We start from the raw sequence: 14,422 nt of genomic DNA on the forward strand, positions 1-14,422 counted from the left end.
AAAGTCTATGTGTAAACTTGACTATACTTATTGCACAAAAATATGAAAATTCACTCTAAAAGTCCAGGGTTATTTTTTCTCCCCAAATGTTGGGTTGAGGCATGTGGGTAATACTTTCCGAGTCTTAAGTAGTGCTATGTAACTCAAACCTGTGTTATTTTCTGGGTAATTTTTGCGAAGAGTTTAATCAATGCAACCCTAGAACCACACAGACACATCAACCCAGCTCCTTGGGTCAAATTAACTCACAGCAGGTGCTGACTGGAATGCCATATATTTGATACTAGCTAGCTACCTACCTACCATCTGTCCGTCTATCTATCTATCGATCGATCGATCGATCGATCGATCTATCGATCTATCTATCTATCTATCTATCTATCTATCTATCTATCTATCTATCTATCTATCTATCTATCTATCTATCTATCTATCTATCTATCTATCTATCTATCTATCTGTCTGTCTATCGGTCTGTCTATCTGTCTGTCTGTCTGTCTGTGTTTGTGTGTTAAATAGTGTTTTCACTGTATTTAAAAAATGAGTAATTTTGTTTATCATTTGGTCAATGATTTTAAAAGAAAACTAAAAATTACATTTGAAAATATAACCTATTTATTAAATCAAATTAACCTGTTATTAAAGTAAAAATAACCAATCATTGGGTAGAAAAAATCAACCCATTTGTTGGGTTAAAATACAGTTTTTCCCAGTTCTCACAACACTAGTGCATTTTTGCACAACATTTAATGCATTTCTTAAAACAATTAGTACAAACTGCAAAACCTAGCTGATAACCTGCAAAAGCGCATCACATGCTCAAAATGGAGAGCTCATTCCTCAAAAGCAAGTATTAATGTCAAAGTGTCATTATCGTCAAAATGAAAAGTCCTGACACCATTGTTTATGAACAAGATAGTCAAATGGCTTTGTCATGTTTTCATTATGACTGTGTACTCTACATTTTTTCAATGCAAAAAAAGTCAGATTTTGGTAACACTTTCTAAAAATGCTCAAGACATCACTATATACTATTTGCACAGCCATTTGAAAACTACAGTAAAGTTAGACATCACTGGATTTAGTGAGGTATCTGAGTACAAGACACTGAATATGTATGTTTCACATTTTTACTGCATTTGCTCTTTGCAATCCTAATTTATTCCCAGCATTGTGCAAAAGAATAAACACACCCTTATTTACAACAAACATAAACTTCCTTTAGGTAGAGCTGTGCACAACTGTACACAACATTGCAGTACATATTGGAACTGAGCCTACAACATACACAGGTCTGTAAATCATTCATAAAATTGTTCAATATTAAAGACATTTTTAGGAAAATAAAGTGAAGGATTCGGATTTCTGCTTTCCAATCCGTCTCATCATGGACCAACGTTTATCCTTTTCATCATCCTGTTTCTCAGTATTTAACTGTGAACTGATTTTAATTAATAAATAGGTTAAAACCGCTTACTGCAAGAATGTTCTGTGTCCTTGTTTCTCTTTTTGCCCGTCTATTTTAACTTTGTTTTCAGGAGACACACAAACCAGGTCATAGGTCATGGAGATCTCTCTCTCTCTCTCTCTCTCTCTCCCCATCTGTTACTATGACTGGAGGTCCAATACAGAGGAGAAGAAGACACCTGTTCTAGTGTCCTGATATTGCCTATAATATTATAGCTGTTTGATTGATCTGTTTTTGAGTATAATTAATTTTAATGTAATTCCTTTTTGTGTGGAGACTGTGTGTAGTAAAGATATTGCAGCAGACTGTTGATGGAAACACAGCTGAACGTACAAGAAACATCCTTGAGTCTTTAACACAGATGGTCTTTTGTGTCTATTGTGTTCCTGGTTTAGCTTTTTACAGGTCGGAGATCAGCTCCTAATAACTGAGGGAGACCTCACCTCTAGGCATCAGGTCGTCATCCATATCTGGAGACAGATACAAGGCTTTCTTTGATGCACACACTAAGACCATCCATATCTGGAAGTAGATACTATGTTCCTTTGACGCATGTATTTAGGATTGTCTATTTCTGTCGTAACCAATGAGAACTGTTTACCTGGATCCCACCTTTTCTGGACTTGTGTAAAGAGTATAATTGTTCGATTGTGGAAACTGCAAGTTAGAGCGGCCTTGGAACTCATTACGAGTGTTGAAGCTGGCTTCTGCGGATGAAACTGCAAACTATCTTCAGTAAACTTGATTTATTTATTTAAATCTCTGACTCCGGCTCTTCTTCATCCACTTGACTGGTAATTCTTTGGGTCAATCTGTAAACCATCCCTACAAAAGATTTAAATTTGTTTAAAAAAAATTAGCTTGACAGATTTTGACAACTAGTTCGACATTTTTGTATGCAATGACTCAAGTAATGAAATGAGGACTATTAGTTTTATATGGAATGACTATTCAGCATTCACAAGTTTAGTTCATTTTGACTGACATGACATAAGCAGATGATAATGTTCTAAACAGGAGAGAGTTGTATGAAAGCAATTAATACCAAGTGTGCCGCAAGCCTGCGTTTGAGTGAAGGTCTCGGCCGTTAGATCGCCCCCTGGGGGCTGGCTGCAGTACAAGTCATAAAGCCCGCCTCCTCTGTGTTAATGAAGGAGACTTGAGCCCAAATAAAAAAAATTATTACACTTGCAATAAAATGTCCCGAAAGATGGTTCTGGTCGATTAAGACACTGGTTATTGTGCTGAAATAGGTGCAGATCTTCATTTTTGTAAACAGTTTGTTTTTAGCAGTAATTTAATGCTGGGCGTGTCATCGTGATTGACAGCTGTGATTGACAGTTTCTCAAAGCAGCGCGTCTGAGCTTCGGCAGAAGACTGAAGTGTTATTATTCGATTTCTGTGTTATTTTACCATGACAAAATGAGTTCAGCAGTAAACTATAGTTTCTGACATACATGATCCTGGTGGAAACTGTTTATTCGCTGAGGTCAGGACTTTTTTCGGGCTTTATTAGTTTGCTGATACACGCCTAGCCACCCAGATGACAAAATACACTCGGACCAGTTCGGCTAGATTCTCGCCTGCCGGAGACTTACCCCTTAGAGCTCAGACTGACTACCTCTGCTGGACCTACTCCGGATGCCTGGACTCACTGCCCGATTCCAGCCCGAGTCAATCGAGCCAGATGCGGCGGCCGAGCGAGCCGGCGCTGCCGCATGCGAGGCGGAATCAGCCCGCGACGCCGCGAGTAAGTTATGCGCTGCGGCCCGGAGCTAGCGCGATTGAATATATAAAACCCTCATATTTGTTAACGTTATTACATCCATTTGTGTTGATATGACAGCAAACGCATGCTGAGAAGTTCGGGGGGCGTGGTTGATTTTACATAAAGCGTTTGGTTGGAAGCTCGACTCCGCTCATTTTCGCGGCTCCTCCTCTGGCTCCATCAGACAGTCCTTCTGCGCATGTCAAGGCTCCAATTTCAGCAGTCTTTTGCGACAGTTTGTGCCCGTCAAGCAGGCGTTTTGCCCTCAAGGCGTTCAATGGGAAAAGGTGCTGTCGCGTCGTCCATATTTTTTACAGTCATTGATTAATACATGTCCAAAAGCATTTGCAATTTGTTGAAAAGAATGAGAAACTGCTACTAAGATGTGCCCAAACGACTAATTGTTTTGAGAAATGCATGACCTGTTGTGCAAATGTAGTGTAGTGAGAAATGCAACAAAGCGACTGAGAAAAACTGTAATAACCCAATTACTTGGGTTAATTGCTTCAGAGTGCTCTCGACCTCAGACTGGGGCGACCGTTCATCTTCCAGCAGGACAATAACCCAAAGCACACCGCCAAAATATCAATGGAGTGGCTTCACAACAACTATATGAATGTCCTCGAGTGGCCCAGCCAGAGCCCAGACCTAAATCCTATATTGAACATCTCTGCGAGATCTGAAAATGGCTGTACACCGTCACTTCCCATCCAACCTGATAGAGCTTGAGAGGTACTGCAAAGAGAAATGGGCAGTTGTGCCAAGCTTGTGGCATCATATTCAAAATAACTTGAGGCTGTAATTGCTGCCAAAGGTGCATCAACAAAAGCAAAGGCCACACAAATCTATCTTTTAAATTCCTATTTTTAATAGGAAGCTATAATATTTGTGCACTGTAAAACCCAAAAGGTTAAGGAAACTCAAACCATTTGAGCACAGTAAAACCTGATAAATGAAGAGAACTCAAACTAACTGAGTACTGTAAAACTCAAGTTAAGATAACTCAAACCATTTGAGGAAACTGATCACTACAAACCATTTGAGTTAAACTAATCTACAGTATATGAGTACTGTGAACTTACTCCATTTAAGTTGAATTCATTCACTCATTACCTTCAACGCTGAGTTCAAAACTCTTTTCAAATGAGTAGAATTAACTTTCAATCAATTTTTTTAATAAAGTTGACTGTTGGGTTTTACAGTGTGCAGATATAAATATTTTTGCAATATTTTTTTAATTTAATTGTATTATCTTTCCATTTCTGAATATGTTTGGTGACTAAAATATTATTTTAATAAATATATCTGTTTAATAAATCTGTTTTGTTTAAATGCACCAAAATACACTGCCTATATTCACTGAGAAATGGATACAAATATTCATACTCAAAATGGGCTGTACTCTATTATGCTGAGCACTGTACACATGCATGGATGTTTTTGAGAAAATACTTATTTATATTTAGATATAAAATATATATGTATATAATACAAATTATATTTGAATTTAAATATCTGTGTGTCAAAAACTATATATATATATATATATATATATATATATATATATATATATATATATATATATATATATATATATATATATATATATAGTTTTGTTGTTTCTATGCATGTCCATTTATCACATAATAAATATAACATCACACATTCACTCTAAAAAACATGAGTTTATTATTTTTTTTACATTATTTTTAGGTATTTGGTTAATTTTTGGGGGCTATTTTCAGAGTCTTGGGTAGTTTCAACCCAGCTCTTTAGGTCAAATCAACTCACAGCAGGGGCTGACTGGGATACCACATATTATATACTAATTTGTTTAAATGCAATGAAAATAGTGTAACTTAAACGCAGATTCCTTGCATTTTTAGATAATTAAAATGAGATTTATGCTCATAGCAGCCCTTAATCAGACTTTTCTGAATTTACTAGCATCTTTTGTACACCTGTAATCAAAGCTGCACATCCCCCACCGTATTTCAGTGACGCCGAGTCAAAACAACACAGTTGCTGGGTCGTCTTTCGCGGGCATTTTTGGATCTAATTAACCTATTATTTAAGTAAAAATAACCAATTGTTGCATAGAAAAGACAATCCATTTATGGGGTTTAAAATAAAATTACTTTGGTTAATTGAACCCATGATGTGTTCTGTCCCATATTTACCCAACAATAGGGTTAAAAACAACCCAATTTCGGGTAGTTTTTAACCCTGTGTTTTTTAGAGTGTATGTTAAGTTAAAAAGACTTTTATTTTAGATGCAATTAATCATGATTAATCAGTCCAGCACTAATAATTATACAGTAATTCTTTTGTAAAATGCAGTTTTGCATATCAGGCATATATCACACATGTATATTGTGTCTCAGAGCAGGAGAAACACTGATAAAACAACCTTTTAGAAATATTGTAAATGAAATGTAGACTTAAATTTCTAATATGCACCAAAAGAAACATGTAAACAACGTATTGTTGTTGTTGTTTTTGTTCAGAGAAAAAAAAAACATTTCCCAAAATTGACAGTTGCAAATTAACAAAGTTTGCTTCATGCCACTTTACCACATTTTCTAAGTGAATTGCATAGTATCCAATGCTTCAGTCCTGCTTCAATTCAATTCAATTCGATTTTATTTGTGTAATTTTTTTCACAGTAATTACTATCAATAAACGTGTGTGTTAATATATTATATTCAAAATCATAAAAAGTTATGTGTAGACATTATAAAACACGCAAACCCACCTAAAAGCACTTAAAGTTGACAAATACACTTGGTAATAATAAAATAATCAAATCACTTAACCACTGAAAAAGCATATAATATAGATCTGTACTTTGGTCAAGTACATGTGAGCAAATGTAATTGTATTTTATCTGGGTGTTGCACGAAAGAGTGTAAAAGCCTGTCCATCCATTCTGATAATACTTTACCGTTTTAATGAGTAACATACTGTAAAGCATTATCAGAATGAATGGAGAGGTTTTACACACTCGTTCATTCACCCAAAAGCGGAGAAAGGATAAAGATCAAGAGTGCAAAGAGTAAAAATAATATTATATCATCCTGGGAGTCACATGTAGGCTATGTTGAGCACATGATGATGCTTTTTCCAATTTCCAACACAGGTTTGGTTAAAAAAAAAAAAAAAAAAGTAAAATAAAATAAAATAAAATTAAATTAAATTAAATTAAATTAAATTAAATTAAATTAAATTAAATTAAATTAAATTAAATTAAATTAAATTAATTACATGGACACAATATGCATGTCTGTAACTTAAAAAATATTCATCTTTAGATCATGTTCGATGAATTTGGATGTGTTTTTGTGTTTTTTCTTTAATGAAAACAACGTCACACTTGGTTTTTTTAAAATAGCTCTTTTGAGTTCACTCTGTTTTGTTCCTCCAGATTATTTTCTCTTTGTACTCCCCACTGTACAGCAATATTTAATATTTTGCTGTGGAAAGAATTGATTGTGACTCATTTTTGGGTTTATTCATGTTCTACTGAAAGTAATATATTATTTTATTGAACTGTCTTGTGTTACTGAATGGATGAGCTGTGTGAAGAGAAAATACACCTCATTGTACCCAGTTTTAATAACTCTTCACTGACTGTTAGGTTGGGTACCCCTTGGGGTGCCCCTGCCTATCCTGCAAAATCACTTTTATAAGGGGTTTAAGCCAATGGCAGTTGTGTGCAGCTGTGGGAATTCAATTGCAGTTGCGCGCATTTAGCAGCAGATGTCGCTAACATCCTGTACATTCAGTCAAACGTGGATCTAATATCTGGACGCTGTTCTTCATCGCTAAATCAAACACACCGAAAACACTGATATTTCAAATATGTATGTTTTAATTAGATACAAGTCTCACACTCACAAGCAATCACATTTGTTTTGGTTTCACAAAAAAAAAAAAAAAACATGCCAGTAATTGTACAATTTAAAACAATATGTATGTAAAAGATCAATGATAACCTTGATTGATACACTCACTGGCCACTTTATTAGGTACACCTTACTAGTACCGAGTTGGACCCCCTTTTCAGAACTGCCTTAATCCTTCGTGATCAGATTCAACAAGGTACTGGAAATATTCATCAGAGATTTTGCTTCATGTTGACATGATAGCAGAAGTCCAGCTTATGCAGAGTTCATGCAGACATTTTACTATTGTAAAACTACTCAAACATTGTGCGTATCTCGTTACAATACTGTTGCATAATTCTGTTTCTATTTTAAAATTAAGCAAATTAAATGAACTTTTAAGTGATTACAAAGGTATTGTGTGAAAGCTGGAGGAAAATGTTTTATATAGTAGATGAGAGAATGTGTTTCTGAAATATTCTTGTGAAAAGTGTTGTGAAATGTTTAGCAAAACAATAGATCTTTTGGTTTGTGTTAAAGTATTTTTTATTCTTTATTGTAAATGGAAAAGCTGCATTTACACACAAAGAAGTTTTTTAGAATCATTGTTTAATAAATGTGTTTGATGTTTATATTTACCCTGCTGAAAAATCCAGCTTAAACCAGCCTAGGCTGGTTGGCTGGTTTTAGCTGGTTGACCGGCCTGGTTTTAGAGGGGTTTTGGCCATTTCCAGGCTGGTTTCCAGCCATTTCCAGCCTGGTGTTAGCTGGTCAGGCTGGAAAATGACCAGCCAAATCCAGCTAAAACCAGCTTGACCAACCTGGTTTAAGCTGGACATAGCTGGTTTTGGCTGGGCTCCCAGCCTGGCTAGGCTGGTCAAGCTGGTTTTAGCTGGTCATCTCCCAGCAAAAAAATGGGTCCCACTTTATATTTAGTGGCCTTAAATAATATGTACTTACACAGGAATTAATAGTTTGTTACAATGTACTTATTGTGTAAATACATGCAATTACTGTGTACTTATTCTTGATTAAATACAAGTATGTAATTACATCTGTATTTAACTTTTGTAATTACATTTGTAAATACACTGTTGACCATCCCTTACACCTTAACCCTTAAACCTACCCACACCACCAAACCTGTTCATAACCCAACCTCTATCAAGACTCAAAAGCACCACACGTTCTCAAATACATTATAAACACAGTAAGTACATTGTATTTATTTTTTGATGTAAGTACATAGTAGTTAAGGACACTTAATATAAAGTGGGACCAAACAATGTTTTAAATATATTGAAATTTATATTTTTGCAATATTTTAATTGAGTTTAATTGTATTATCTTTCCATTTCTGAACATGTTTGGTGACTAAAATATTATTTTATTAAATATATCTGTTTAATAAATCTGTTTTGTTTAAATGCACCAAAAACACTGCCTATATTCACTGAGAAATGGATCAAAATATTGGTGTACTCAGTTATGCTGAGCACATATGGAAAGCTAGCTGCTGACATCTGAGGTATTTGTTTTAAGATTGCCTGTATGCCTCCTCATTGTACATTCAAATGTGATTGGAATTAGGTTTATTGATAGATTGGTTACTTGTTGCATCACCATAGCAATGATGCATCGATCATGTGGCATGCTTGTTTGATTATTGATTGTTTGGATGGGGGAGGACAGCTGCTTTCTCTTCCCTGCCTCTGATTAGAGAGAAAATATTTTGCTGTATGGATCCGATTTGGGCTTTATTTATTCAAATAAACAGCTTGAAAATGATGCAAAGTCTTTACTAAAATAATCCAACATAGATTTTTTATTATGTTTTTTTTTTTTTTTTGCACAAAGTGCACGTTTAGCTTCATTAGTTTTGTATGATATTTACAAACATTAATCGCTGTAATATGATGGAACAGAAATACAAAATAAATCATCATCAGACGCATCATAAAACTGCATAACGAAAGATTATTATTCATTCACTCTTTTTCTTTTCGGCTTACACTCTTTATTATTCTGAGGTCACCACAGTGGAATGAACCGCCAACTTATCCAGCATATGTCCCGCCACAACCCCTGGGAAACATCAATACACACTCATACACGAACATACTACGGACAATTAAGCCAATTCCCCTGTAGCGCATGTGTTTGGACTGTTGAGGAAACCGGAGCACCTGGAGGAAACCCACACGAACACGGGGAGAACATGCAAACTCCACACAGAAATGCCAACTGACCCAGCCGAGGCTCAAACCAGTGATCTTCTTGCTGTGAGGCGATCGTGCTACCCACTGCGGCACCATGTCGCCTAGAAATCTGCAATATATGCAAATTATATAAGACAAAGTTTGGATTACACATATATGTCATATATACAACAAAGTAAAGCAAAAATGGCAGTTTTCATGTTGTTTTCAACCATTAATTAATTACAAGTATGTTTGATTAAGTTTATATTATTTAAATATATTCAGGCTTGGCCCTGTCTATATCAGAATTCTGTGGGTTTAGTATATTATCTGTTGGACATTGTAAAACAAAAGATCACTTTGCTATATTTAATAACAAATCGATTTCATATTTTGATTCTGAATAGTAATGACTGTGGGATATTATGGGGGGTCATCGTGGTGCAGTGGGTAGAACGATTGCCTCACTGCAAGAAGGTCGCTGGTTTGAACCTCGGTTGGATCAGTTGGCATTTTGTGTGGAGTTTGCATGTTCTCTCCATGTTGGCGTGGGTTTCCCCCACAACAATACCTACAGTATTTTCATGTGATTAAATTTGCTGTCTTTTTGAACATGTAAACTGAAACAATTTAGGGATAAAGAGTCAATCAAACACTTTGCATATTTTATAAAGGCATGTATATATCATCTTAATTAACTGATGCAACACTGTAGTCAGTGGTGTTGTGAGGGGGTTTAAGCCCCTGATGTATTGTCAAAAGCCTTATCTTATAAGGATATAAGATATAATCAATTATATCATCTTAATTAAATCATGCAACACTAATACACTAGTAGTATAATCTATTTTTACATGCGGATTTGCTCTCTTTTTGAACAAGTATACAGAAACTATTAAATTTAGGGATAAAAGAGTCAATCAAACAATAATGTTCAGTAGGCTACAGTCAATATATCATCTTCATTATATTAATGCTCACTATTTACACTATAGTATTCACTTAATTAGTATTTTTTTCAATAATCTCTCTTTTTGAACCTGTCGACTGAAACTATTACATTTATAGGAAAAATAGTCAAACACTTATGATTTGTTCAGTAGACTTTCATCATTTATTTAATCTTCAGTAAATGATTTAAAACTGTAGTATTTACTACTAATTACTATAATATTTTTATGTGATTCAATTTGCTATCTTTTTGAACATGTAATCTGAAACAATTAAGGGAATACCAGACAATCAAAATCTTAGGATATATAATTACATAATCTTAATTAAATGATGCAACACTATTTAGTTTAAGTTAATATAGTATTTCATGTGGGTTTGCTCCCTCTTTTATGTTAACTGAAACCATTAAATTAAACTATTGCGATGCTAATTATTTAAATGATGCATGCATTATGATTCCATCAGAGACAGTTATTTCGGTAACACTTTACAATAACAGTACATGAATAATGATGTATTAATATATAAACTAAACATTACTTTATTATGAATTAATGATGAGTTAAGGTGCACTAATTATGAATTAACTTTAACTACAACATGATTCACATGAGTTCATGTGTGAATAATGGCTACCTTAATTACTTTTTAGTTCATGATTGTTTGTTAATTAATGTTTTAATTACCACATTAGTTTATGCTTAATTTAACCATAATGAACTCATGATATGTTAATGTATAATTATGGTGTGACTTTACTTGGAGGGGCACATCGTCATTAACCGATTCTTAACTACTCATGAACACCTTATGCACGTCCAACTAGTGAGTTTACACTGAATAACAATAGAAAAGTGTTCTGTCAACATCAACATAAAGAGGAGTTCATAAGTAGTTAAGGATGATTTAATAGTGATGTGCCCCTCCAAGTAAAGTCATGACATAACTATACATTAACAGCTCATGAGTTCATGTTGGTTACATTTAGCCTAAACTTAAATGTTAATTAATACATTAATTAACAACATGTACTAACAAGTAATTAAGTTAGTCGTTATTTACACATGAACTCATGTGACTCATGTTGTACTTAAAGTTAATTCATGATTAGTGCATACCTTAACTCATCATTAATTCATAATAAAGTAATTTTAGTTTACATATTAATACATCATTATTCATGTACTGTTATTGTAAAGTGTTACCGTTATTTCTTTAATTGTCATCCCTGGACACGCGAACATCAACATTTTAATGGGTTTTGGGGGCCGGGCGTCAGCTTCGCGCTCTCCATGTGTGATTGGTCTGCTTTTGCACTGAGGGGGGCATCCATTGAGGAATGTGTTGGTCATCCTGGAGAGTAAGTGATTGGGAATCACGTGGACTTGACCGAAACAGGCAGAGAGGGGGTCGGCCAGCGAGAAGCATCAGTACAGGGTCACCAAACCACCGAGAGACCACCTGGAGGTCCGAGTTTTAACGCAAACATCCAGAACTGAACCCCGGGAGTTAAGCATAGAGGAGGCCAGAATTGAGGAAACCCATGGCAGAGGGTATGTCAGATGTTTGTTTTTGTTTTTTTGTGGGAAAATCTGGCCCTCTGTGTGAAGGTAGCTACATCAAGGTGTTGACTGAGGTAAAGTTGGTTTTGTTTTCACGCATTTACACTTTCTCCTTAATAATATAATTTCCAAAATCTAAATAGAGAAGTTTTATTAGCAGCCAATGACTATCAAACACTGCTTATAGTCAATTAAACAGCGCTAAGGTTGTTTTGAAGTCTTGCTTGTGACTTCAGACCGAATATTCAAAGTACCATGGTAAACAATAGAGGGGGAATGTTACAAGTTGCCACTGAATGAATGTGCAAATATAAAAGTAACTTCACCTCAGTAAGGTGTTGCTGGTTTTCAGGAGACGCGGGGGCTGGGGTCCATTCATTCATTGTCTTTCAGGTTTTCTCTCTCTCTGACCCCCCACTTCCTCGTGTAAAGTGAGTGAGGGCATATCGGAGCATGCTCTTTGTTTTAATATGGTTTTCTCAATGAAGACGGAGTTTTAAATGAGACTTTAGGCCCGCGTTGAATAGTCACAGAAGGGAAGGATTTTTAATTGAGGTAAAGTTGGTTTCCACTCCCTTTAACCATGGTACTTTGAATATTCGGTTCGTAATCGCATGCAAGTATGACTTCAAAACAACATTAACGCTATTTAATTCACAGTGTACAATGTTGTACTTTGATAGTCATTGGCTGCTAATATAATTTCTCTATTTACAATAGCAAATTCTTTTTGTAAGTTACAGTATGGAGAAGTCAGAATATGCGAATATAACCAACTTTACCCCAACAGGATTTTACCATGACTTCAGTTTCACACAAGTGTGTGCTTTTGTCGGGTTTAATGATCAGACATTTGTAGAAAGGCTCCATCATCTTGGAGAGAAGCGCCAGTTGAAGCAGTGTGTCGGATTATGTGGATAGCCTAATGAATATTCTCAAATTATTGATTTTTTTTATTGATGCCATTGATATAGGCCCATTGTTTATTTCCAGCTTTGTGCACCTCAGAGGACAACATGATCTGGTCTTGGTGTAAATAATTCTATAGCTCAATAAATGTGTATTCATACATACATATATACATACATACATACATATACATATATAAATAGATAGATAGAAAGATAGATAGATAGATAGATAGATAGATAGATAGATAGATAGATAGATAGATAGATAGATAGATAGATAGATGAGCAATTTCAGCGTTATTGATGTGACATTTGCATTAAAATCTCAAAACATAAATTGACATAGGAAGTCTATGTTAACATTATATTGAAACATATCTTTATATTTTTCAAAACAACTAGCCACCGAGTTGTGGGAGCAGAAAAATATCAGTCTTTACACATTTATTATATTTTAAAGGAGGAAAATAAACGTGCGCTATGTGACAAAAAGGTCTGCGCATTTACAGTAGACAACATACTTTGAAGAAATTCTGTGAATTAAACTGCACAACCCAAATGAAACGATGCTAATCAAAAGGATAAGAGTCGGCTCAGGACAAACATGATTTATTTGATTTGATTTTACATTTTTGCATTTATGAGGAAAAGCTTCATTATGGACGTGACATCTCTCTGTTATGGATGTGACAGATGTGAAATTTCGTGTGATTTTGGTAAATCATATATAATTGTTTGAAAACACTGACAGATACATTTTCGAGTACTTTTAAAGCACTGTAAAATACAAGCCTAGACAAAAAACACAGAAACGGTTTTGCTATTTTGGCGAAGACTTAATTTTTTTCATGGCAAGGTTGACATTTGCATGGAATTGCCCATATATAGAGTATATGAAGAGTTTAGATACAAAAATCCTGAATTTTTCCTCAAAAATAAGCATTTTTCTCGGATTCCTCTGTGTATGTTCAGTAAGATCACTTTTATGGCAAACAATAAGTCTCTTTTTCCTGGTCTTTAAGGTTAAATATATCAACATAAACAAAGGGAATAAAAAAAATGTTCATTTTCGATGGAAATTTCAGACGGCACTTAGAAGTTTTTGCATCTGAACTCTCCGTATATATATATATACATACATACACACACACACATGCACGCACGCACGCACACAAACAAACACAAACACACACGCGCGCGCGCGCACACACACTACCAGTCAAAGGTTTGGGGTCAGTATGATTTTTAAATGTTTTAAAATAAGTTTCTCCTGCTCACCAAGGCTGCATTTATGTCAATAAAAATGTTAAATTGTGAAATGTTATTGCACTATAAAATAATGGTTCACAAGTAGTTTATAATAAAATGCAATAATGTATTCCAGTGATTTATTTTAAAGATGAATTTTCAGCTTCATTACTCCAGTTTTCAGAGTCTCATGATCCTTCAGAAATCACTCCAATATTAATAATATTTATAATAATTATTACTATTATTATTCATATTAAAGTAATAAAAGTAATAATGACTGGAATAATAACTTAATTTTAAACTACATAATATAAGAAAGCAGTTATTTAAATATTGTAATATATTAAAGAGTTTATATAATTTCTACAAAACATTGTCATGAAAATTCGTATCTATTTTACTTTGTTGCAATTGAATAATAAT

The 14,422-nt window shown here is 34.5% G+C and overlaps 1 protein-coding gene across 1 annotated transcript in view; it reads left to right on the forward strand.

Annotated features, from left to right (window-relative positions):
* Positions 1 to 11,675: 11,675 nt before the first annotated feature.
* lin28aa (lin-28 homolog Aa) overlaps positions 11,676 to 14,422 on the forward strand; it is a 39,531-nt gene continuing 36,784 nt past the window's right edge. The window contains exon 1 of the mRNA XM_087286455.1: positions 11,676 to 11,828. Coding sequence (XP_087142581.1) covers positions 11,819 to 11,828 — 10 coding nt within the window. The 5' untranslated portion in view covers positions 11,676 to 11,818. The remainder of the gene's footprint in view (positions 11,829 to 14,422) is intronic.

Source organism: Danio rerio, chromosome 16 (genome assembly GCF_052040795.2).
Source record: "Danio rerio strain M-AB ecotype USA chromosome 16, GRCz13ab, whole genome shotgun sequence".
Classification (NCBI taxonomy): domain Eukaryota; kingdom Metazoa; phylum Chordata; class Actinopteri; order Cypriniformes; family Danionidae; genus Danio; species Danio rerio.